At 35.6% G+C, this 26,885-nt stretch overlaps 2 protein-coding genes across 2 annotated transcripts in view; both read right to left on the bottom strand.

The window, feature by feature from the left end:
- Positions 1-6,734, bottom strand: part of Cep164 (centrosomal protein 164) — a 39,057-nt gene extending 32,323 nt beyond the window's left edge. Inside the window, exons 1-2 of the mRNA XM_089642796.1 lie at positions 6,576-6,734; positions 1,637-1,748 (exon numbers count right to left, since the gene is read on the bottom strand). Of these exons, the coding sequence (XP_089498922.1) occupies positions 1,637-1,748; positions 6,576-6,645 (182 nt within the window). The 5' untranslated portion in view covers positions 6,646-6,734. The remainder of the gene's footprint in view (positions 1-1,636; positions 1,749-6,575) is intronic.
- Positions 6,735-8,634: 1,900 nt separating this feature from the next.
- On the bottom strand, positions 8,635-24,941 carry LOC149415644 (V-type proton ATPase catalytic subunit A). The gene is made up of 14 exons (XM_089642793.1): positions 24,865-24,941; positions 22,516-22,619; positions 21,707-21,819; positions 18,313-18,540; positions 17,588-17,725; positions 15,950-16,101; positions 15,429-15,553; positions 14,443-14,589; positions 13,540-13,755; positions 13,018-13,177; positions 12,308-12,377; positions 11,655-11,791; positions 10,799-10,988; positions 8,635-9,818 (listed from the first exon to the last, which is right to left on the bottom strand). Exons 2-14 carry the CDS (start codon positions 22,592-22,594, stop codon positions 9,726-9,728), a joined length of 1,848 nt encoding a protein of 615 aa, XP_089498919.1. The 5' UTR covers positions 22,595-22,619; positions 24,865-24,941; the 3' UTR covers positions 8,635-9,725.
- Positions 24,942-26,885: the final 1,944 nt, after the last annotated feature.

Below are 26,885 nucleotides of genomic sequence, written 5' to 3'. Positions count from 1 at the left end.
GTTGTATATATTTTTTTACTATTTTGTTCATGTGCCAATGGTTTGTGACTCCTGAAAAATAGAACCCGATTTTTTGTGATAAAAGCTGACAATGGTAAGTACGATTTTTTTTACAATTTTTGGGTCGTTCGTATTATCATAAAGTATACATTTAATAAAAAATAAATAAAATTATTTATGTAAAAAAAAACTCACTCCCCAGAGCACGGCCAACATTACGTAACTTACTCCCGGAAAGGTTAAAGGAGTATAATAATGATTGTATATACAGTGAAACCTCTATCTATCGTTCCTCGAATAATCGTTTTCCCGGATGTATCATTTATTTCTTCTAGTCCGAATTCATTTCATACAAAAATAGATCGCATTGATAGTTTCTATGCCCACCATTTTCCCGCATTCATCGTAGGAATTACGTCGCGTATTTGATATTTTTTGTCTATGTTTAAACGGCGCCAGACGGCACTCGTTACGATGCGCGAAACTTTTGAGAGAGAAAGAGAAAGAATAACAGTTTGTCGCCGCCATCAGTCGCTAGTTGTCGTCAGTTGTCGCTAGATACCCGAACTTAGTGGAGTGTTTGCAGTTATCCTTTTTGAGATTTTAAACTACATATTTTCGAAATGAGCCGTTTGATGATAAAAGTACGTACTCTTCAAGAAATATTGAAAATTATCGAAGAGGTTGAAAAAAACCCCGCTGAAAAACGCATCGATATAGCCAAGCGTTTAGGAATCGCGGCATCCACGATAAATTCTATTTTCTTGAAAAAAAACGAAATTCAGGAGCAAATTCAAAAGTGCGGAAAATCTTCGAAAACTAGAAAAACCAGTAAAGAATCAAAGTTTAGCGAACTGGAGAAAATTCTTATCTCTTGGTACCAAATTTGACAAATTTTAACAATTTTGTTACTTTCGACGACAATATCCCAACTTGTGGGATAAAAACTATCGAAAGCTTGTGTGACGCAAGATTGACGGAGACAACAAAAGAGGTCGATATTGATGAAGAGGAGCCGCTGCCTGTACCTTCATTTTTAGAAGCATGCACCCTCTTTGAAAGATTGAAAACTTTCTACTACGCACACTCAATAACTGATGCCGAAAAGAATATCATTTGCAAAGCTGAAAATATACTGTTGACTTGCGGAAATAAAAAGTAAAAAAACAAATGTCCATGAAAGATTATGTATTTACAATGCAATAAACTTGGTTCTGTTTAGCTTTGTATTTTTTTAAAATAAATACATTTATTTACATCTAAAACTTATTTTCTTCTTATAATTTTAATCTACCAACGGTTATGCAGATTGGGAGGACGGTATCTTTACTGGATCGTATCTCCTTGTGTTTTGTCCTCTTAATCCCGCATTCATTGTTTTCCCGCATTCATCGTTTATTTCGATAGGTCCCTTTAAAACCAATAGATAGAGGTTTCACTGTATTACATAATATGATAGGTCGAGTATATTGTATACCTTACAATATAAAATTGAGCAATAATAAGAATAGTCAAATTGAATGGTAGCAATATTTAATCAACAGAAACAACCTCTTGCATGGCCTGTTAAGGCAGACTACAGCCGTATTTAAGCTGGGGGTAATAATAATTTAAAATAGGGGGTGGGTGAACTCACTATGCCTTCCACGGTGGGGGCAGAGCTTGCATTAACCCATCCCGGGCAAGAGGAAGCAGGTACCCTTCTGTGGTTGGGTCGATGCCAATCTGCTGGGCATACTCGCTGATTTCTAAAAAGTATAATAAACAAAGATTTCTGAAAATCCGTAAAAAAACAACACATTATGGTCACTTCTGTCTTCAGATAAAACAGGACGGGTTGTTTCGGAGTATTTGAACAGTTCTTCAAATTACAAAGTCAATTTTGAAGTCCTGTTATTAATTTCTGTTCTGTCAAGCAACTAGCCTATAATGATATAATAACAGAACTTGAATAGGAAATTCACAGAATCCGCAAACGAACATTGAAATTTGATAAATTCTTCCAATTCTGCGAAACAAACCCATCCTTAATGGCCTACAACACACTGGTGCCACTAGAAAAAACCGTCCTGAAAGCAACTATTAAAAAACAATTGCATTCGCAACTCTAGTCTTAGAGGAGGCACATCTTGTTTGCTTACTTATGTATGTATATGTACTTCTTGGCACACAGTCAGGGCCGCCGACAGCTAATCTGGACCCCAAGTCTAGTAGACTATACCGGGCCCCCTCCCCACAACTTACCGGGGGGGGGGGGGTAAGATAACAATTAATAAGTTCATGCTTACCTGCTACTGCTAGGAATACTACTTCATTACCTTTTCTTATACCATTATACCAATCATTCGAATTTAGCATACCTAATTATTCAATGGAAATGTTTAAAAAGTTATGGTGAATACTCAAAATAAAATACTTGTGTTTCTTGTTTGTGTGTATTTACATATTCTTCGTTAATCAAGATATCTTGAGGCTAAATTAAATTATTATATTTGAAAGACAGAAAACAGGTAACAAAAATAAATAATCAATTTTCAAAACCAATGGAAAATAAATTAGGAGTACCGCAGTGATCGATCCTTGGACCCCTATTGTTCATACTCTATAAGTCTATATTAATGACATGGTGAAAATATTTTCAAAATGCAAAGTACGACTATTTGCCGATGATACACTTATATACTTAATTGGAGATAACTATAAAGAACTAATAAATATTTTAAATAATGAACTAGATGATGTATCAAGATGGCTAAAAATAAATAAGCTTAAATTAAAAACAAAATGTATGGTGATTGGAAATAAAAAGACATTCATGGAAAGCAAAATTAAAATTGATGGTGAAATTATTGAAAATGTTACTGAAATCAAATACTTAGGAGTTATATTAGATTCCAAACTAAACTTCAATAGACATGCCGAATATACCCAAAAGAAAATTGGCAAAAAGATATCTTTTTTGGGAAGAATCCGGCCTAAAATTTCCAAAAAAATCGCCATCACCATTTACAATTCAATAGGCCACTTGCATGGATTTCATAACGACTTAGAAAAAATCGTGTGGATAGATCTTTTTACTAAGATTACGAAAATGTTAGTAAAATTTTGTAGAAATGTACATTTATTTTTATTTTTAAATAAATAAATCCATTATTTGGGCTCGTGTCGTCACTACATGAAAATGTCCCGTCTACTGAAAATGTTCCTATTAATTTTGTAAAATTCCACACTGATTTAATTTTTTTATATGGCATCACTTTGATTTCAGGCGAATTTTTGAATTCGTTCACTAGATTTAATGTTTGTTCTCTGCGAACTTTTCATTTGGTTTGAATTTTTGACAGATGTGAAGAGAACCCCGTACAATTTAGATGTCGGTACGTGTTTTAGAGGTATAATGGTTATGGTGCTGATTTTATCAAAATCAAATTTTATAATATTCTTATTATTATTATAATTTACAAGTACAAGTATGTATATTACATTGGATTTATTAATATAGACATTGTACATTATAATGATTTATGATCAATAAGATGGATCAAGGAAAAAAATATTTATGAGATGTAATATTTTTGGTATGCCTCGTTATTCTGCTGTGTCATTCGTGTGGAAAACGTTCTTTTTTTAAAATGATTTTCGGCTATGTAATCATTGTTTTTTCTCACCTATAAAATTATGTCCCGTCTTTCCGGTTTATAAAAAAGGTCTGATTTTTCGGATTGAAATTTTCAAAAAATCCCCAGGGTTTCAAAAATACGATTAAAAAATAATAATAATACAGAATGTCTTAGAATATTTTCCTTAAGGCGATGCACTACGTCGTGTAATATTTTAAATTGAGCCGCTATCAATAACAACCCTTACGTAGATGGCGATAAGGTTTAAATTCCCGCTTAACACCATCCGCCTGTTTTGATTTATGCAAGAAAAAAACATGGCCAAAAAGTGCCTTTTATTTTATTTTGTGGATGTTCAGGCATAAATATTTTTTTTTTTTTCGATCATTTTATAAATAACTTAATTTGCCACATTATACAATAAAATCATAACCGAAAATGGGTTCGTAAGTAGGAGATTTTTAACTTTAAAGCAGTTTTCATAGGCCTTATACATTTTTTTTTCTGGGCTTATAAAAAGACTAATCTAAAAAATACTCGATTATTTCAAAGGCCAAGATGTATTCTACTCGCAGTATTTAATTAAAGCATCTGAAACATTTCTAGGCGACCAAATTTTCAAACCAAAAACACATGATTTTTCATTACTACGTATGGCATCGCCTTAACCGGAAAAAAAATTAAAAAATATGATGTTTGTGGCCTATTATTGCTCCACACTTCAACTACTGATCAAGTATCCTTTTCCTCTGACATGAAAAAGAACAGAAAAATTTTCAAATTCTCCAAAACAGAGTCATGAGAATAAAACTCCAAAGAAATAGATTTTTAAAAATAATTAAAATGTTAAAGGAACTTAATTGGTTAACCGTGAAACAAATACTGACCTTGAACACGTTGATATTTATTCACAAAATATTAAACAACATGTTACCAAAATACTTCTTAAATAAAATCGTATACATTAAGGACATTCACAGACATTACACAAGGACTAGCAAGGAAATAAGATTAAACAAAAAGGACAAAACGAATACGCAAAACAGTTGATGCTCGGGTCGGTAGGGCCCGGGGGTGAGTATGAGCGGGGGCGCGGCGGGCGGCTGCATCGCCCCTCCCACAGCGGGCCGGCCGGCATGGCGTGCTTGTAGCTTGAGCTGTGAGTGGCACGCTCTGAGAGCGTGTTCACACACATGCGTGGGATGACGTAATTCAGCATATCGCTCGCCATATATTCCAATTTGGAATGTACGGCGAACGTTATGCCGAAATACGCTATCCCTCACATATTATAGCTGTGTGCTGTGTGTGAACACGCTCTGACAGTTGGGCCTACGGAGCGTGCGGGCCTGGGCGCCCGGCCCACGTCCGTTCCTAGTGTCATTGGCATTTTTTAGTAAAATATCCGGGCCCCGTCCCGGGCCCCCCTTAGGCCCGGGCCCCAAGTTTCGGACTTGGCTAACGTGCCCTCTCGGCGGCCCTGCACACAGTTCATTTTTCACCAACTTCCACACATCATCATCCGGCCCACAACCTTTGGAGAATTTAAGAAGCCTTGTCCTTCAGTTAAATTACTGCAGTCTCCACTCCAACAAAATTTTTGGAGTGTTTTAAAAGTCACTTTGAAATATCCTTACTTCTACTGATCTCCATCGAGCTTTGAGATAATAAATAAAATATATGGTAAATATTTACCTACGACTACCGTTTTTACTACTACGAAAAATTGCCCCTTTAATAACGCCTGCTCGCGTCCCCTTTAGAGTTATATCCCAGTTTTCAAGTAGTTTGTGGGCTACGCTAGGTTTGTATAGACTGGTTTGTGATTTAATTCTACCTAATCCAACCTAACCTAACATGTACGGAATATTTTCTCAAACGGTAGTCGTAGGTAAATAATTACCAAATATATAATTAGACCCACTAACCTAAAATAATTGGAGAGAACTCAAACAAGATGAAGAAAGATAAACATTTAACAACATCAAACTACATCTGCTAGCATGAGAATTATAAAATCATACAAAAACACTGTCGAAAATTCTTTCTGATAATTAATATTTCGGTTCAAAACTTAACATGAACTGACTGAATGTTAATTTCATTTGGCATGTATACTATTTACATACGTATTGAAAAATCATCACAATTATTCTAATAAATGTATATATTTCCAATTCAATTATTTTTAACGCCTTTTATTTCTGCGGTATCGAAGAATATACGGTTGAGATATAATGATGATTGAACATGAATATTACATTAAAAGAGGTCGTGTTGAATAAATCAATACTTATTAAATATTTATCAATGGTGAGTAGACTTCAGAATGAAATTTTTTTAAAGGGAAACACGAATAATATTGCTTGAGTAAAGCTTGACTTGTTTACTAATGTTATCAAGAAGAATGATAAAAGATTCTTTTGGTAATAAATATTGAAGTAAAATATTTCTGATGGTGTTTTTTCATGTGTGAATACTTACCTGTATACAGGTGTAAAATGTGAGTTACGCTTTCTGCTAGGATAAGTCCGTATGATAAAATATTGATAACTACACTGATTCAAATACAAGCTTTGAAAATGTAAACAGCATAAATATAAGTGAAAATTATTAAAATTGCGCAAATAATATGAAATAAGGTTTGTACATTCAACGAAGGGGTCCGTAGTGATTTTACGATATTAGAAACCTGTATCACAACACTAAACAACGTTTAATTTAGCTCTTTGAAATAATATCGCGCGCACTTGAACGACGAATCATGTAATAATGGAAAATATATATTTTGAATATGGAATGGGTAAGAAAAAAAATCATGGAAATGTGGAAAACTACCGAAATCAAATTTTTTCACAACTCACTTGTATTTATAATGTTTCATTGTTAAAAATCAATGACAGAAGTGCACGCAATATTCAAATAATAAACGTAATATTTGGGTGTGAAAATTACCTTCTGCAGACGGCTGGCTGTTTTCATCGAATACCTCACGACAAACCAATGCTGTCGGAGTTGAAGTCATCTTGAATCACCATTATTTTAATTAAACAAATTCTGTAATCCTATGCCAGCTTCCATTTTTCTTTATTTTGCGGTTTCGGCGATAACAGACTCCTTGACAGCAAAATATACAAACGCCAAAACGTTCCATAGACAATTGTGCAAAAAAATAATTACCATAAACTACAAACAGTACAAACCTCTACCAAAATCAATATATATTTTTTTAAATATTGGAATTTTTCTTATAATAAATCTCCAAAAATCATGAAGACTTCTTTTTAGGTACTCAACTCTATAACTTTGATGCTTTTTTATATTTCCAATATGCAAAATCCAAAAAAAACCTCTGAAAGTAATTGAATTTTATGGATATGGAAAAAAGCATGGGCAGGATTAGCTGCTGTCAAGTAGTAAGTATATTGAGAAAATATTTATTTTTTAAATCTCATTTTTTCATTATCTTCTTTCCCTTGCCTTGCCCTATTGTATTAAGCGCCTCCAGGCATTCCTGTCCTAGACTACTTCAGAGGCCTTCGTCCATTTAAAAAATATTTATTTGTAAATAATAAATTTCAAAAATTTAAATATCACCAAGTATGGCGTTGTTTATGTATTGTGTTGGCTTCATGAAGCTAAAAAGCCCTGAACGGAGCGATTCGAGTACAATTTGAAGCCGCGGGGTGAAAGGGAAGATGTGTGAAAAATTCCAACACCTAATTAAATTTTTTAGTGACTTATCCCGTTCCTTGTCTTATCAAATACCCCCAAAAAATCATAAGCCGTTATAACTGCATTAACAAAATAAAAATATTATAATAATACTTCATTATACACCACTTTGTATACTAATCAGTTCAAAAGTTAGTCATACAAGATGGCTGCCAGGCAATTTCCCCTCACCCTAGATTTGGCTTCAAGGCCATTCATACAAAACCGCACTAATGCTCTTTCCAGGGCTTTTTAGGTCCATGGTAGGCTTTAACAAAAATATCTCTTCATTTGTTGAAGTTTCTTGTCGACCCCTATGGGTTAAGAAACTAATACTTTGCCCCTTTCGGAATGTTCTCCCCATATCGCCGTGGAATTATATTTTAGGAAACTAAGTGATGCCGTCAAAAGGGCTAATCCTTTGATAGAAAGGCCCGATTACACTACTATAGTCACAATTGATTTCATCTTTTGACTGCTCAAATATTTATTTGGTAGTTGGGAGCGGCTCGGTGGATTGCTCGGGCGTCATCTGGACGTAGCTATTCATTCCTAGACTTAATTCAAATTACTTACCAATGATGACCAAACCAACCAAAATCCTTGCCGCAATACTGGAAGAACGATGTAACACTGGTAAACCAAACCAAAAAAATTATGATTTGTATATGAAGGTACCAGTATTATTTTAGTCTCCTTAACCTTTTAAATGCCAGTAGGTAGAAGTGTAGCTGTGCACAGCAGGCCAAGAATGCGAGTTAACTCGCTCTTGGCACAGAAGCGGTTAAACCAATTTAGCTGTATTTCTTTACTGTACTTTATGTAGTACCTTAAATATAAAAGGTGCATTTATGCTAAACACTAAATAATTATACATTATTCTTTTGAAATATTGTATTATATGTTGTAGAATTAAGTCGAATCTTCTTTTAGTCTTAGTCATCCAAACCAACCATGTACAACTTTTATAAATATATTTCTGTGCTCTCCAACAGTGATCACACGTTGGCCTCATCCGTCATAGTCATCATAGTCACCATCCACCATCTTCTTTAGCACCGTTTTTTTGGTCACATTTCTTTAGTGCACAAGGAAATAATTAAACATGCTATATGTAATTGCCGCAGCAGTGATAGTTTCCACATCATCAAATGGCCAATGCAGAATTTGCTCAGGTTAGTTTACTTTTTCTTCAATCCGATTCAGGATGAATTATATGAAAATAATGTTTAGGAATAGGAAGTGGAGTATTTATTGTTGGTGAAAAACCACAACACAATTAATGAACATACTGTATTTATTGAACATTTTAACAGTATTACTTTTTTCAAACAATCTATGAACTATTTATACAATTATATATGTTTATTCTGACATCTAGAATATCATTTAAATGTAGGCCTGTACATTTAAAACAAAGGAAAATATTATATGAAATATCTTAACGTCAATAAATTCTAAGAAGTAAGGGAGTGTATATTATACAAAAGAAATGATTTTATAGATTACCAGACGTACAGACTTTGTACATCGGACGTTATAATTTATGTATTTGTAGATATTTATTTTGAACACGAAAATAAGTACAGCTAAAATATTTTAATAAAATAATCCAAGCATGTACTCTCTGGGCTACGACTCGGGGCTGTCTGTATTGGATTTACCCACGAATCTCTACTGCTAACCAAATCAAAATATGTATACAATAAAATAGTATAAATGTTTTCCCAAGGTGTATAAATACTTAGTATAATCATCTGGAATGCAACGGGGGACAAATATTCACAAGGAAAGTGAGTTAGTAAATATTGCATTTAATATAATACATAAGCTGCTACTTTATTCAAATAACACATAGGTATTGTCTCAATTTACTTGTCAAAACGTTCAAGCAAATAATATGTTTTACAATATAATCCCAACACACATTCCAACCCGGGCTTCAATCACTGCAACCCGGGGCCTACGATGTTATTACTGCGTACCTTCTCTCTGCGTACATCCCAATGTGAACGACAAACAGGAAATTCACACTACATCACATACAATAGAAAGCTACAAATATTTTATAAATTAAAATAAAGCACTGAAAGTTGTTTGATGGAGTCGCATGCACCTTACAAAATATACAATAATACTTTTAGTTTCATTCTGGTAAATTAGTACTAGGATAAATATAATTATTCAATCGATAACCTTTAACAACAACAACATGAATGATGAACAAACGTTTATGCAATCAAATAAACGGCACAAGTTAGATGCCTCGTTAAGGCAACCCCGTCAACTGTCCGGTGTAGTGTATGCGATAGGATGGAGTGGCTTAAAGCGAGGCACGGATTCAAAAGGATAAGATAATATATTACAAAGCCGTAGGACTAAGTGCATAGTCTAGTCTTCCAAGTTGCGGAAAGCTTGCTGCATGTCTTCGTGCAGCTGCTCAAAGTCAGCCTTGATCTTAGCTTCTCCGTCCTTCACGGGGTCCTGAAATCACAAAACACAACACACACATTAGTACATGCAACAATAAGTCGCAGCACAGTGTATGTCGCCAAAAGGTGGGCGAAACTTCAATAGCCGTTGCTTGCCAACTTGTTATTAATGGAGGTTTATAATAAGATGACAGCTGTCGGGTTTCATCATTGAATGTTCTCTTTAAAGTGTTAGCTGAAGGTAATAATTAGATAAGTAACCGGGCAGCATATTTCCTTTTCCGTGTTCAATAGAAGGCAGTGCTAGAGTTTAGAAAGAGAATTGGCGTAACAAACTCGTGCGTGTTTCAAGGCAGTACTGCCTACTATTGAACACAGAAGAGGAAATACACAACCGGTCAACTCAGGAGAGTGGCTATTCGACACACTATTAAAAAAGTGATATACATATTAAAAGAAAAATTGGTTATGTGAGGTTAGGATTACAGGCCTTTTTTTCTATAATCACTCTTAGCAAATTAAAATTACTTTTCAAAGGTGATTGAATTGCCATGGAACCAATCAGATAATACATAAAGGTATTAAACAAAAGTCTACACTAATGCGATCAACACTTCTTCAGAGTGGAAGATACATTCCGTATCGCCCTGGCGAGTGAGGACTAATTAGAATTGGAATATTGCTTGAAATGGCTTTAGCAATATTTGGTGACCAAAATTGAATAGCCAGGCAAATTGGGGATACCTTAGTCCCACTGTCACCCGGGTGAAATCGCAATTTGCATTCAAAATATTACAGAGGAACCCATTTACATATAAGGTTCCCATGTAAGAAGTTTTCATACGAAATTCTTTAGGACCTTTGAAGATGGAAATTTAAGAAATGGTCCAATTTATCCCACATATAAGGTTTATACAAGAGAGTTTCATCGTATTTTATCCTGATATTTAGTTTGGTTTTAAGGCTACCTTATGATGCATCAAGTTATAATATTATTGTTAAGTATTCCCAATGGTTTCAAATGTAACAAACCTTGAACTTCATGGAACTGAGCTGGTACAGGATGTTGCCCATAGAGTCTCGGATGACGTTCCACGTGATCTTGTTCTCCGACTGCGCGGTGGACTCCACGGCGTGACGGGACATGTCGTAGAAGGCAATCATGTTGCGCAGCATGCCCACGGTCTTGTAGAAGGGGCAGAAACGATCGTAGGTGGAGTAACTGGAAGATAAATGGCAAACAATTAATAAGACAACAATTTGAAAAGCCATAATTAAATTCATAAAATATAATTAATAAGTTTCCTTTTTTAATTTTGGCTACAGAGAAAGCGTAAGACAAAACATCTGGGAATGTCTTTCTTCTGGAGTATAAAACTCAGTCTTTTAAGGAGTGTTACAATGACTGTCAATAAAATGTTGCAATATTGTGCTCCCATCTCATATTTTGGAGACCATTCATTTGGACACCCCCATATTAATACAAATAAAGAGAGATATTATGGCATGGAAGTGTGCCGACTATCACCTATTTATGACTAGGGTTGCCATAAATGTCTCCACAAAACCTAAAATATCCCGACTAAACCTCTAACGTCTCGATTTGAATCTGCACAATGCAGCAACACTGTTTACTAAGGAACCTTTTCCGCGGCCGTGCTGACTATGAGCAGCCTAGAGAGGTCATGGATACCGGGGTGAGGGGTGGCGTGCAACCATCTTATACCCGTCCCGATGAAACTAACCACTTACATACAACCTTATTCATGACCCATTTCAATTGTTTCTATTATCTATAACATATAGGTTGAGATTTCAAGGATTAAGCGAATAACACTTGAGAGCCCATGTTCGGACAGTGAAACGATAGTGGTGTGATAATATATACCTGTTTTGTTGCAGGAAATCGTCCTTGAGGAGCTTGGCAACCTCAAGTGTGATTTTGTCTGTCTCAGCCAGGGAAGCCTTACCGACGAGCTGGACAATTTCTGACAGGTCCTCTTCCTCCTGAAGGATCTCCTTGACCTGATATACAAACAAACACAAGAGTCACTTATTTGGTAGGAATCATTCATTCGTCCATCAATTGTAATCAAAACCGGTTATACAGACTCGATTAACAACCTTCAATTAGGTTGGGTAAATACAATTCAATTGGGAATAAATATGAACAACTATTATAACAATAGCAGCTAAGGTTGAAAGTTCACATAAACAAGTAGATATGCACTTAATTCTGTATTCACTAAGGGGATACTATGTACGTCCTAAAATTTAATTTCACAACATTGAATGTGTTTTGTCGACCATCATGGTTCCATGATATTTCATCAAAATGACAATTAAACACACCTTTAAAAAGTGATATAGAGTCATTAAAAGTGATGAAACAAAAACTAGTTTAGATTTTTTGTTTCATCACTTTTCATGTCTTTATATCACTTTTTGTAGGTGTGTTGTTGAACTGTCATTTTGATGAGATACCCGGTCACCGATTTATTCACGTAATATAGGTACGAGTTCAAGTGATAGATTTCTTACCTTGGTCCTAAGGGGCACGAATTCCTGGAAGTTCTTGTCATAGAAGTCATCAAGCGCACGCATGTATTTACTGAAAAAAATACATGTTAAGGTGATTAAGTCCCGCAAAACATCAATTAGCACATCGACATCTAAAAAAGAAAAGTTCAAGAGTATTTTGCCAAAAATTTTAAGATAAGAGAGGCCATTTGATTTCAATGTCCAAGGCAATGAAATTTAAAAGGTACAGGGGAACATTTTGTCACCAGTTTATTTATCACAACAACTTGACTGGGTGTTTTTACTTTAGTAAGATTTAACTTTGTTAAGATCCAGGGTAGCGGTGGTGGTCTCGAGGGCAAACGGGGGACGACGGAAGGCTACAAGGAGGCGGTGAAGGGCAGAAATAGCGGATAAAGGAATACATTTTCTTAATGAATTAAAATTTCCATCAAATAGGTACACCATTGCAAGAATCTTGCATATGAACCGTTCAATTAGTGATTAGGTATTATTGATGGATTTCACCCACTTCCATCATTATATGGGGAAAATGTGACGTGCAATGATTGTGGAGTAGACTAGTGGAGGATCGAACCTGCATAATTATCACGCTACCAACCAGTCGATAGCGATATTTCAAAACATGTAATTTTAACTGTGAAAGTGGGAGGTGAGCCAAGTAAGGTTGGGAGCCTCTGCTTTAGATAATAATATGCAAGGTGACAAACCTGTAGGAGATGAGCCAGTTGATGGAGGGGAAGTGCTTCCTCTGGGCCAGTTTCTTGTCGAGACCCCAGAACACTTGTACGATACCGAGGGTGGCGGAGGTGACGGGATCGGAGAAGTCACCACCGGGCGGGGACACAGCTCCCACAATGGACACGGAACCTGTCAATTAAATCATTTATTTTATATTAACATATTTGTATAGTGGACGGTAAGAGAATACATACTGTCCATGTTGCATGTATTTTTGGATACGTAAGGTTTTCATTAATAAAAGAATACTTGCGAAACGATTTTGGAAATTCTAATATTGTATGGAATTTGACTGGAGTGTGCCCACGAGAGTTGTAGTCTGTTGATTTTGAATAAAAACTTTGAGGCAAAGACTCAAATTACAATATTTCCCGTATATGAAAAATCAAAGTTTTTACGAAGCAGAAGACAGAGGTTTGATTTTTAACAGTTTAGGTTAAATAACTAAATATCTCATTAACATGAATCCAAATGTAAAAACAGCGTCTTACCTTCACGGTCTGGGTTACCCAGGCACTTGACTCTGCCGGCCCTCTCGTAGAAGGAGGCCAGACGGGCTCCCAGGTAGGCGGGGTAGCCGGAGTCGGCGGGCATCTCAGCCAGACGACCTGAGATCTCACGAAGAGCTTCGGCCCAACGGGAGGTGGAATCGGCCATCATGGACACGTTGTAACCCATGTCACGGAAGTACTCGGAGAGGGTGATTCCTGTGGGATTAAAATTGTATAATTAGTTGTTTTTAATGGTTTAATTCATGGTTGTGAGGTTAATAAAATAATTTTACCTACAGACAAAATTCAAATTTTGTTTTCCAGCGATGCCCTTTTTTTACATTATCTCCACACAGGAAGCCCTGAAGAAAATAATTTCCAGCAGGGCCTATATCATCTTTGTGGATGCTGTGTGGAGGTTCTTTTTTAAGAAGCGGTAGCAGTGAACATGGGTCTAGAAGAGACCCATGTGAGGAAATACAGAAGCCGGCAAATCTTTCTATTGCCAAGTTGTTGAACTCAAGATCGGGTTGTAGAAACGACCCATTCTCATGTGACAATTGTCAACAGTGAACAAATGTCGGGCGCTCCGACTATGCACTGGTGCGGAAGGGATCGATGACACTAGTTCCTCGGAGCATCTTCTATTGAAATACTGGCAGCACAAGGACAGCATTCCCATCTGACGCCTTTGCTCTAAAGATTGCAATCGATTTGTTGAAATAGGGGAATCTATTAAATGGACAGCCCGTTTCTACAATATACAATAATGAAAGAAATATTTCAAAGAAATAATGAAAGAAAGAAATTTTTTTTTTTGGATTCTCTTTGTGATGTTGATCCACCGGATCCCACTTGTACTACGAGTTTCCGGAAGCCATATATATCAATGTGTGTTCTTACCGGTGTAGATGGAAGCCTCACGAGCAGCCACGGGCATGTTGGAGGTGTTGGCGACCAGTGCGGTACGCTTCATGATGGACTCTGTCTTGCCGTCAATCTCCACCGACAGCTGTGGGAAGTCTCCCAATACTTCAGCCATCTCGTTACCTGTAACACACAGACACACATCATTATTAATATTACCATTCTAATCCAAAACTGTTTCGTTATTTAATCATCTCAAAGTTACATCAAATAAAAAAAAATAATATGAGCATAATTTTACTGTATCAAATTAGATAAATCAATATTTGTATTAAAAACATTCCATTTGACATTTAACCATGTTGGGTTAAATTCCCCGAAAAATTTCCCTAGATAATAAACAATTCAAGGGAACAACAGTATGCTATACAAGAGGTTAGGTATTCATTGACCAATTTTACAGTCAGTGATTTCAGATTACCAAGGTCTATGTATATTATTACACAGCTATGTTTACTTCTTATCTATGTAGATATTGAACCGGGGAAAATAAAGATGGGACTTTGTTTATAATATCTATAAAACACAGTGGTGACCATAGAAGCAAAGGGAGAATATGGGATGGAAGCATTACGACTATCGCCGAGCTACAATCAAACTGCACAGACTATCAAAGCAGTGAGACCTGTGAAAGTTATGAGTATGCTGTGCATGTGGGAGTCACTGGGTGTAGATGCAATAAGCACGAGTGTGGGCGAATGACATTGGTGATGTTTTGTGTGTTTTTTTTAATTTTTTTTATATTAACTCCACACAGGAGGCCCTGAAGAAAATAATTTCCCTCTTTGGGGATGCTGTGTGGAGGGTCTTTTTGTGGAGAGGAAGGAGTGAACATGGGTCTTGAAGAGTCCCATGTTGTAGGAGGGAGGATTGTGTGGCTTCATGCTGATAATGGTTCATTGTTTCTATTATCTACGGTGGCAACTTTTTGGATGAATATCAAGGATGAAATTAGAAGTCACCTCTTTCTCCGCACCCTACGTAGACAATGACATCAGAGTTGGAGTACTTGGACAGCGATTGGGAGATGACAGTTTTTCCGCAACCGAAAGCTCCGGGAATGGCGGTGGTACCTCCCTGGACACAGCTGGAAATAAAATAAACATTTCATGAATATTATTGAAGATCTTCAAACAACTTTAATGTTCATACTAAAGTCACAGCGGGTCTAAAGATTGATGCAATAACTCAATACTTAAAAACAGTTCATCGGTTAGCGAAAAGAAGCATTCAAAAACAGTACTGGAAAAACCTTTTTTTGGGTAAAATTTAATAATCAACAATGTTTTAACTTATTTTTTTACATGGTAAGCTGCGGAAAGTATTTCCCCATGTGAAAATAGAAATATGTAAGTGTATTTTATTCTATGATATGAATAGGCAGATTTTCTCTACAATACATAATTTAAGGCGGTTCTTCGTCTTCTCATCGGCAGTCAATTGATTCAGCACAGATATAGAACTGTTCAAGAGGGTAACTTACGGGAACAGAGAATCGAGCACCCTCTGTCCGGTGAGTAGAGGGTGGTTGGCGGGGAGCTTCTCAGAGCAGGGACGGGGCTGCCTGACGGGCCACACCTGCAGCATCGTGTACTTGTTCTTCTGGCCATCAAACTCCGTCTCCAGGATCACTTCCTGAAATCAATTAGTCACAAACCAATCAGTAAATAAAATTGGGTTCCATGACAAAAGAGGGCATTGAAGAAAATGAAAAAAACCTAATCTATTATTTTATCACCTAATTTCTAATATTGTCTAATATGTATTCGAAGAATGCCAAAATATCATGTCTTTATCTTTACTAGTGGCTCTCAAATGCCTCTACACGCATATATACAGGGTGTCCGGAAACTCGTAGTACAAGCGGGAAACTGGTGAATCTACATCACATTTGGAGTCGATTTTGTAGTATATTTTTTTTTTATTTGAGCTTTCGTTATCGAGTAAATCGAGTTTGAAGTTGATTTTTTTTTTTTTTTTTTTAATCAAATTCTTATAAATTATTACTGAAGATCAAAGTACCCAACTAATTAAAACTATTTGAAAGTAAAACAAATGAAGAAACTCGGATTTGAAGCATTATTTTGAAATCACCCTTCATTTAACCCGGTGTAATCATAAAATATTTCTGCTCTGCAGGGTTAAAACATCTGTTATTCAACCCTAAACACCAGAAAAAACTTTAACCCTAAAATAGCCGAAAAATATATTTTTTTGGTTTTTTTTTTTTTGAAAATGCTCAAATCAAAAAACTTTATGTTTTTTTGGGTTCCCCATGAGGTGTAGATTCTCCAGTTTCCCGCTTGTACTACGAGTTTCCGGACACCGTGTATATACGAAGAAATAAATATTATAGTCATGTCCTGCGCGTTTTTTATTTTGTGTCTCCAAATAATTCAGAAGAATTAATAAACTTTTTAAGATAGTTAATTCATAAATCTGTAAAGAAATACGAGAGTTAATACAACAGTTTTAAAAAATGAGTTATGATTGCCGCGTAAGAGTGATATTTTATGTACATCAAGAACTCGGTGAAAAGGTTAAGAAAAATAGCTTATGCGTCTGTGCTTGAAGACATTGGCTGTCAGAACCTGTGAAATAATAATGATTGGGTAGCACATGTCAAATGAATAATTTTAAAGCCTGAAGATGTCCATAATAGGACGAAACCGGTACTGGTAAAATAAACAAGTGGAAATAAGTTAAAAAATGTTTTATTTTCTATTTTAATTTTAAATACATAAAAATATGAACTTTTAAAAACACGCAACATTTTTATAAACTTAAGTAACCCATTAACCCTTAACCCATAAGTCGATTTAACTTTATCTATAGCTATGAACAAAGCGAAATCGAGCAGGATAGCTGCATATAGATTTCGTTCACGGCATTAATATCCAGGCGGCGATAGCAATTGCGGCATTAAAGTCGTCTTATTTGGTGCTCTCTCCTATCGGAGGTTGGCTATTAACCGGACAAACTTCACCCCGAAGGCTGCAGTATGGAACTGCAATTGTACCAATCAAGCAGGGTTGCGAGCAGTTGGAACTCTAGTGCGGTATTGACATATAAAAAAGATTATGTAATGAATAGCGAGTAGGCAGTTATTTGGAGAACTTACATCAACGGTGTAGTTTCCGGGAGCGGCCATGTAGGTTACGGTTCCCTTGGCCTTGGGGGGCATGATCATCTTGTGCTTGACGAGGGTGTTCTCGTGGACGACACCGTACAAGTCTCCTCCGGTGATGTGGGATCCCACCTGAAATACAAACACACAAATTTATAATGAAATTCTATAGGAACATGATGTTAATAAACAAATAAAACAATTATTGAAAAAAATATTTATATTTTTAATGAATATGAAAATAGAAAGATTGGGTTGCGACCGAGACTGGAACTCGGAACCTCTCCTATACGGGAGTGATGCATCTGCAAATAATTGTGCTTCGGAAACTGGTAGTACAAGCAGAAAACTAGTGAATTTACATCACATAAAGAACTCAAGAAAACTTACTTTATTTTTTTGGATCTTTGCATTTTGGTTTTCTTTTTTTTTTCAGCAACCAAAGAAGTAAAGACATAAAAAGAAGGTCTTTTCCAATTCGTCTTAAAAATGAAAACTTAAATCAAAAAAATTTATACCACAAAATCGTCTCCAAATATGACTGGAGATTCACCAGTTTTCGCTTGAACCAAGAGTTTCCGGAAAAGTGTATACCATTATAACTCCCATGGGTGGGATGTGGGGACTCCGATAACTTGGGAATACAGCAGGGTGGACGAAACCGGACAAGAAATGAAAAAAAGATGCAAAACAGTAATAATATTTATTAAAACTCTTACTCGGATGTTAAGGGGGTTGTACTCCCAAGCCTGTGTCCTGGACAGGGCGGGCACGTTCACTCCCTTGGGAATGTAGATGGAGTTCGTCAACTCGTTGATGTCCTTCAGCGGGCGCTGGATGCCATCAAAGATGCTGCCGAGGATACCGGGGCCCAATTCCACGGACAATGGCTTGCCGGTACGCAGGACGGGGTCTCCCACGGTCACACCCGAGGTTTCCTCGTATACCTGGAGTAAAGAAAAAATATATTATATAACACCTTACAAGATTGCCCCTATCGTTACTGTGTAGACAAGATATTATATTACCAAATATTTATATTGAAGGTGCTACAGTTTCTTCTTATAAACACATGTTCAAGATAATTAGCATTTCTTTTAGGAATATAAAATGTATCCAGAGATCGAGAAAGAATTCTTGACAGATAACTGAAGTTAATATTTTGTAACAGGTACGGGCTATCAATAAAATTATAAATTATCTAATAAGGCATTTACTAGGTCTTTAATTTCTCGGCGTTGATCAAGAGTTTCAAGAGGCCCGGATTAAATGAAGGAGGAAAGACAGATGCCGGTAGCTCATTCCACATATGAGCCGACTTATAGAAAAACGAGTCAGAGAAATAACCCATTCTAATGAAGCCGACATCAAATGTGAATGGTGATTTGTAAAATCATAACCGAAAATGGGTTCGTAAGTAGGAGATTTTGAACTTTAACCTTTTCCACTCTTTAGGCCACACATTCTGGCCCATACGATTTTGGTAGACAGCTCCGTCGGCCAGAGGGTCTGGCCCGGTGCAGGTATAAGTTTAATCACCAATTTCTATGTACCTAAGTACATTCTACGAACTATTATTTCCGATAAGTACAAAGAATGGTCGCAAAATGTTGTCTATAACAACATTTATTCATTTAAATTTACCGTTTATTAGATATATTCTTGTAAAAAAAGATGCATTATTTTAACGTACTGAATGCTTGTTTTATTCCAACATTTTCGGAACAGTCAGTTGTTGTACTGCTTTTACGACGGTTCTCCGAGATTACTCCCACTTTTTGTGACCATATTTTTGTGTTTTGTGGAACTATTATATTTCTATATAATTTACGCATTTAAAAAAATATATTTATTTAACCGTTATGGAAAATAATGATAGTTTTACTGCGCAGTTCAGTTATAATTAGGAATGTGATTGTATCGCTAGTAGTGATGATGAGGACCTTTTTACATTTAATAATATTTATTGCAATGACAATGGTAATGTGATAATAAGTGATAGTGAAGAAGTGGGTAACAACCCAAGTGATACAGATAGTGGAAGTGACATTACGCCGCCCAAAAGAAAGAGATGTGCTTATTTCAGTAAAGATAGTAATGAAGAGAATATTGAGATTCCGCAACAACCTTCTATACTTCTTCCTAGGAAAAACATTAAAATGGTGGCGCAATCTCTTTTTTGGGGGCTTAGAAGTTTCGGTGGTAAATGCTTACATATTGTAGAAGGAAAAAAAGTTTAAAAACAGTGAAAAGCCAATGAGTCATCTTCGATTTGTGGATAGGCTAATAATTCAACTGGTTGGAAAATATAGAGAAGGTGTAAAAACTGGGAAAGGAAGACATTCGGTAGATCCAGAACAACGGTTAAATCACGTGAATCTACATGTAATACCTAATGCCTAATGCGCAGAAAAAGTACGGGGATTGCGTCGTTTGCGGTTCTAATATAGAGGGAGGGCAAAGAAAACGAACAAGGTATCACTGTAAAAATTGTGATAACAAACCCAAACACTTATGTGGGAGAATGCTTTGAAAAATATCATACATAACTATAAGTGATAGTGATTTAGTAATAATACAATAAGTAAGAAAGATAAATTTATAATGACATTGGACCGAATCGTGAGTTTTTTATTGTGATAAATATACTTAAAATATGACATTGTTATACTATGCATAGTTATTTATATATAAGTCTTAGATGTTAAATAATTGTAAAAATTAGTTGTAAGCCAGTAATATAAGTCGTAGATGTAAATTACTAGTTATAATTATAGTATGTACAAAACTCTAACTTGTAATCACCGTGTAGAATGTTTGCCAAATTTATTATCTATTTTATGTGTTGTGGGCTGGTCTATCTTTTGTTTCCTGAATGAGGGTCGGAATCTAAAATAATATAACCAATGCAAAATAAGAAACCGTGTACTAGCCATAAAACCTAAGCCAATCGGGTCCAGGTAGTCAGCGGTCAACCCCTGTGCGGTACAGGACAATTACAAAGGAATTTCTACAAGGACTTACATTGGATTCTTTGTATATTATTCCCATATTTTACATAATTATCGCTACTCAATAAAATAAATTATGTAAATAAAACATATTGAAATCAAACGTATTATCTTTTAGTTACTTAAGATGTGATTTAACAACTATTTTATGCAAAATGTACCAAACATATAATGGTCACACGAATTACCAGATAGGGTGCCACGAAAATATTGAACCAAAAATTTCACTTTTAAATCAAAAATATAACATTAATTTTTAGTCAGAGTAGCCAATTGGTCCTGAGAAAAAATGGTCAGAGTGGAAAAGGTTAAATCAGTTTTCATAGGCCTTATACATAATTTTTTTCTGGGCTTATAAAAAGACTTCATCAAAAAAATAGTCGATTATTTCAAAGGCCGAGATTTATTCTACTCGCAGTATTTAATTAAAGCATCTGAAATATTTCTAGGCGACCAAATTTTCAAACCAAAAACACATGATTTTGCATTACTACGTATGGCATCGCCTTAAATATAAATACATTTTTATCAAAAAAAAAATCAAGACACAACCTCATGGTAAAAATATTAATTTCTAAATTTGGGGAATTTATATTAGATATGGGAAAATTCCCGGGTACACATCACTACCTGGGCCTACTATGGACAGAGGCCGCAGAAGTATCCTGGAATAGAGACACGGAGGACAGAGCAAGAGAACGAAGATCAGATGAAAGAGAGTTTTGAAAGATCGAATGTGAAAATGATTCCTTCATCACAAAACTTTTTTAAGGAGCGAAATTGATCTTTTCCAGATAACCATAATAATAATGCCTATTATCTTTCTATATACACATGACTTGTTACAATATTGAACACGTCAAGATATTATGTTTGAAGATTAGAGATGAGGTATAGATAAAATATACACATAATCTCCAAATCATGTTTAATAACAAAAGTAGATGATTTATGGGATTGACCGTTATCTCATCAATCCCAGCCGTTTTCATAGCATCCCATATCTCCCGCAAATAGTTTTCTTACCACCGCATGTTCGCTGGGTTTCAAATGATCTGAAAATCCAAACGGTACAAAAATATAATTATATGGAAGAACAAACCTGAATGGTGGCCATGTCTCCCTCTAGTCGGATAATTTCTCCCACCAGTTCATGGTATCCTACACGCACCAGCTCGTACATAGCGGATCCGGACATGTTCTCTGCCGTAACGACTATCACACGAGAAAAAAGAAGAAAAAAATTGTAATTATAGCACAAGAGAGACCTGTAAATCAAGACAGTGTTTTTGTAAAGCTGAACCTTTTTTGAAAAAGCAGTAATATTAGTATGTTTATGACATATACCTCAATAATATTTGGATAATTTGTATAGCGCCGTTTTTTGTGAAAAATCACCTCAAGGGCGCTGTGGATGTTGTGATACATTTAGCTTTTGAAAATGGTAAGTGCAACACCATCCATTTTTTATTGTGAATGCAGCACAAGTCTGGAGCCAGTGGGACTACGATATCCCCAATTAGGGTATGTAGTGAGGCTGAAAGATGGGGAGGAGGAAGGTTAGGAAGCACCTGGCTATTCAGATCTGCTCACCAAGCACAATGAAAGTCATTACAAGAAACATTTTGATTCTGAATGTTGTGATGCTGAAAGGAGGGGAAAATAAGGATTTGTAGATGGGAAAGGTTGAGAAGTACCTGGCTATTCAGATCCGGTTACCAAACATGAATAAAGCCAGTGCATGCAATTTTTCATTTCGGAATGGTGATCTTTCAGGGTGATACTGAGAGTATTTACAACTCTGACTTTCTATCATTCTACCACCCATTGCATAACAATGTCTAGAAAGCTTCAGATAAAGCAGTAAATCAATTTCATTTTAAAAAATGGTGAAAAATAATTTTGACTTACCAGGACCGGATACGGCATACACATATCCAAACCTGGACTCCTTATCCTCGTGCGCAATCTTTGCTAAATTACGTGACATCGTGTCGTGGTTCAATGCACAATTTCTGCAAAACACAAAAATAAATACTCAAATTAGCAAAATTAGAAAGTTACCATATTAATTATCTTAATATATAAAAATTCAGCCTGCGAATGTTTGTGCTCGCAAAACTAGAAAAGCAGTCGACCGATATAGCTGAAAATTTCAAAGTTTGTTCTTACTAGTGCCAGGAGTCGATGTAATGTAGTTTTTTTAATAGTAACAATGTGGATTTCACAATACTACATGAATTGAATGGTAGCAAACTCTGGGATGCCCAAGGAAGACGTGGCATTATGAAATAAATCAAATTCTTGTGTGCGATAAAATGTGGCACACGTGATGAACGAAGAAAGGGGTGTAAGGAGAATATATGATGTGAAAGGAATAGTCTAAGAAGTCGAGGACGCCCGTAAACTTTTTTTTTTTACTATAATATTATTTCCACCGTAAAAGTGCATTCAGCTTTCCGGTACACTAGAATTCACAACCTAAAAACCTTTCTACAAACCATTTTCAACCCTGAGCAACCCCGGGTACACGTTAGCTAGTCATTCATAATGATTCATTTCAATGTAATTGTAATTCAAATATTACAAAATTACATTTTAATTTGTTTTTAAGTACATTTGTAAAATGGTATTACATAATAAATAAGCTTGTGTATCAACTATACCAGCATCAATAGAGCTTGCCTTTTAAAGGCAGCTTCACCTTCAGCTAAATATGTCGATATCCGAATTGATTCTGTTCAACAGCAAAACTGCTCTCCTCACCAGCATGACCTGCAGGCAAGTTGGTCCTGCAGGCCGGGAGATAAAACAGTCTATGCTGTCGGTGACGGAGATAACCATCAGGAACATAGAGATTAATACTCTCCACAATAGTCGGATTTTTTGAAGAAGTGTGATACAATATGCACATCTCTTCTGACCCGTAGATGGTTCATACCGGGCATACCCAAGAGAATGTCAGTAGGATAGAGCCACGGGTAGTAGCCATACTCCCTTAGGTAGAGGTATCTCAGAAATTTCTTCTGCACTCTCTCTAACATGAGGGAATACTTCACCTGATGTGGGCTCCAAACCACCGACCCACTCTCAAGCCTACTCCTAACCAACGCACTTGGAGAACCTGGGTGTCTCTAAAATTCCTCGCAGTGTATATGACGAAGCCCAGCATTTTCAGTGAAGCACTACACGTCATTTCGATATGACCTATTTCCCTCGATTATAAAAGAAGTGGAAAATTAATATTTGCTTATTACATTGATAGGCAGAGAAAAACTGTTGTAAATTAATAAATTCACATTTATTTGAACCCCGCCTGTTAGACGTCTTGTGTACAGGTATTATATCAGCTGTCACATGATTTTTTGTTTGTAATGTCTCAATATGTATTTAAATTAAAATTATTAACATGGAGCAACTTACGAAAAAGGAAGATCTCTTAGAGAAATAATCATTTGAATCAATTTAGACTACATTTAAACACATGTTGAATTTTTTATGTGTAAACCTTCCAAATTTATTTCTGTTTTGTGGAAGGAATTTTGTTAAGTTACTCTCAGAGATTTTTGGATTGTTCCTTTGAAATTTTTTTTAAATTTTATGTTTTATTAAAATCAATATTTTATTTTCCATAATACACCATTGCATTATTTTGCATTGTATTAATTATGAACTGCAGTTTGGTCTGTTACATAAAGTAGATTAAGAAATAAGAAGAAATGAACAAATATTTTTAAATGAATATTATGAAGTTTATTTTATCACAAATACCAACATAATTCATATTATTTACACTTATTCTTACATAATTCATATGAGTAGATTGATATTTGTTAAGAATAAAAATATTTTTTTCAATTTGTTATCATTAAAATTAAAATTAATGTAAAAATAAATGTAAAATTTATTTTGTATGAATTTAGAAGATCACATGATAGTATCTGAAGGGATACGCCTTTTCTTTAAAGGGTGAAAAATCGATAAAAACATCAAACCGGGACATTATTTTAAACGGAGAATTCAATTAAACGGTTTAATATGCTTACATGATCCTAGAATACCAATAAAGTAAGCTTGGGCGCTAAATATCGATGTTTAGACGTTTGCAACCAACACAATTTTGACAAATGACAATTATACGAGAACTGACATAAACCCACTGGAAAATATGACCAGAACGTTAACCACGATAGGTTGAGTCCAATATGTTAATAGTTAATGAGAAATGCAAAACACAAGAGTAAAAATCAGTAAACTTACAACGATTGAGACAAGTCCTTTGCAGAATGGCGGAGAACCACAATCACAAGACTGGTGATAGGTATTCGATAGTCAGCTGACCTCTCAGCTAATAGAAAATGATTGCCACATACGATTTGGTTAAGAGAAAAAATCTCTTAACAATAAGTGTCTCGATGGTGTCAAACGATTGACAGCCGGTTTTGCAGTATATTCAAGAATGTTAAGAATCGGATTGGGTTGTCAGGGTTCCTACTTGAGAACAACTTGAACGTAAATATCTCTTAGCTAAGCTTAAAACAATTAAAATACTGGCCCTCAAAATAATTATCAATAATTATCGTGCTGACAAAAATTACGGATGAAGATAGAAAGAAAACGCTGTGGCAAAAGTTGTTCCAACTGTTCCCGTTCCCCAGTTCCCAGCTCCAGTCGTGAGTGGTTTATTTATGCTCCAGTCTCACCACCAGTGTATTTAGAAATGTACGTTTACGAGAGATGAAGGCTTGAGTGGTTTATTTATGCTTACCACCAAATAACTCTGCCTTGGCAAACACTCCTTGCCTCATTCACATTCATAAATCGTCTCAAACATACTCTCTATTATTCCGACTCTTGATATCTCCACATTTCTCACATCATCGTACATGGTTTTACCTCACGTACGCCTCAGGGATCTAATTTCTACAGCATTCAGTCTACTTTCGTCCTTCCTCCGCCAGTTCTATCACTGCCATACATCATGGTAGGTACCAGCACTCAATTCACCGCTTCTTTGGACATTTTTTTACTAGCGCCAACGCGTTCAGCCTTCTATTGATAGAGTTTCATACATTTACCTTTCTTTCGATATCTTTCCAGTCAGCCTTTCCAACTCACATGTATAATATGATAATATTTTTTCTTTGTTTTGTTGAAAAAAATTTAAAGGAGTCAGACTATGGTCGTGGCTTCGTACTTTGCTGAAGATTTCAAGAACAACTAGAGCACATGCCTAGTAGCCAAGTAAACTTGATAAATTAAAAATGTCTGATCACTCTGTTTATTTTATGCTTAAGGTACAACAACACACAAATCATCAGTAACAACGAGTATCAAAAAACAGACGTCGCAATTTGCAAACTGTCACTGTTCGGTGGCTCTGACTTAATCACGTAACATTTCAAAATCAGTCGTGCTTCAAGGCCTGTATTCCTGTATTATAGTCGAGCGTGTGAATAATTTTACGGGCGTCAGGAGCCGCCTGGCTACCGCGTCGCTATTTCCGAGGCTTATAGATTTGAAAACACGTCGATTACGAAATGTGTTCATTGACATAATAATGGAGAAGTTGATTTATGCTCACAACCACTCAATACCATAAAATTTAGCTCATTTAACATGTCTCTTATCCGTGTGTATATGTTGCGCTTGAGTATTATTCGCATTGCTTTATTTTACAGTATTTGAATTTTTCATTTTCTTTTTGTTGCAGAGAAAAATAATATCTGAACAGAAATTAAAATGTGGTGATATAATTGTATTAAAACTGTTATTTGTGAAATGTAAATGGATTATACTGTTTTTCACAATAAATCAATCAATCAATCAATATTATCTGACATGTTTATTTGCTCACTTTGTTTCTTATTCTGAAAAGGAATTAAAAAAATTTGGCAATATTTTTAATTGTATAGTCTGCATTATTTGAAAAAATCAGCTTTGAGTGTATAGTAACGCCTGGATATTTAATTTCTTCCACCTTTTCATTAATATGAAGCTTTGGTTCGTCGTTCGTTAGTAATGGTTTAAGGAGTCCATGATGTTAGTTGATGTTAGTGGTTCCTTGTGGTATATCTATGGGTTCCTTCCTCTTTAGAGATTTCTTGGGTAGCGAATGGCACTTCGCCTTCTTTTGGTTTTTTGGTTCCAATGCAAAAACAGTCTGCCATATTCTAAATTATTCTCCAACAATTTTTATTCATTCAAACTTTTTATAACCAATTCTTGAGGTGAATTTCTGGAAAAACTTGTGTTTTTCGTCAAATGCTTGCAAAATTAAA

Source organism: Hesperophylax consimilis, chromosome 18 (genome assembly GCF_061612785.1).
Source record: "Hesperophylax consimilis isolate HC1 chromosome 18, BYU_Hcon_1.0, whole genome shotgun sequence".
In the NCBI taxonomy this organism is placed as follows: domain Eukaryota; kingdom Metazoa; phylum Arthropoda; class Insecta; order Trichoptera; family Limnephilidae; genus Hesperophylax; species Hesperophylax consimilis.
This window is presented reverse-complemented; position numbering and strand designations above follow the sequence as displayed.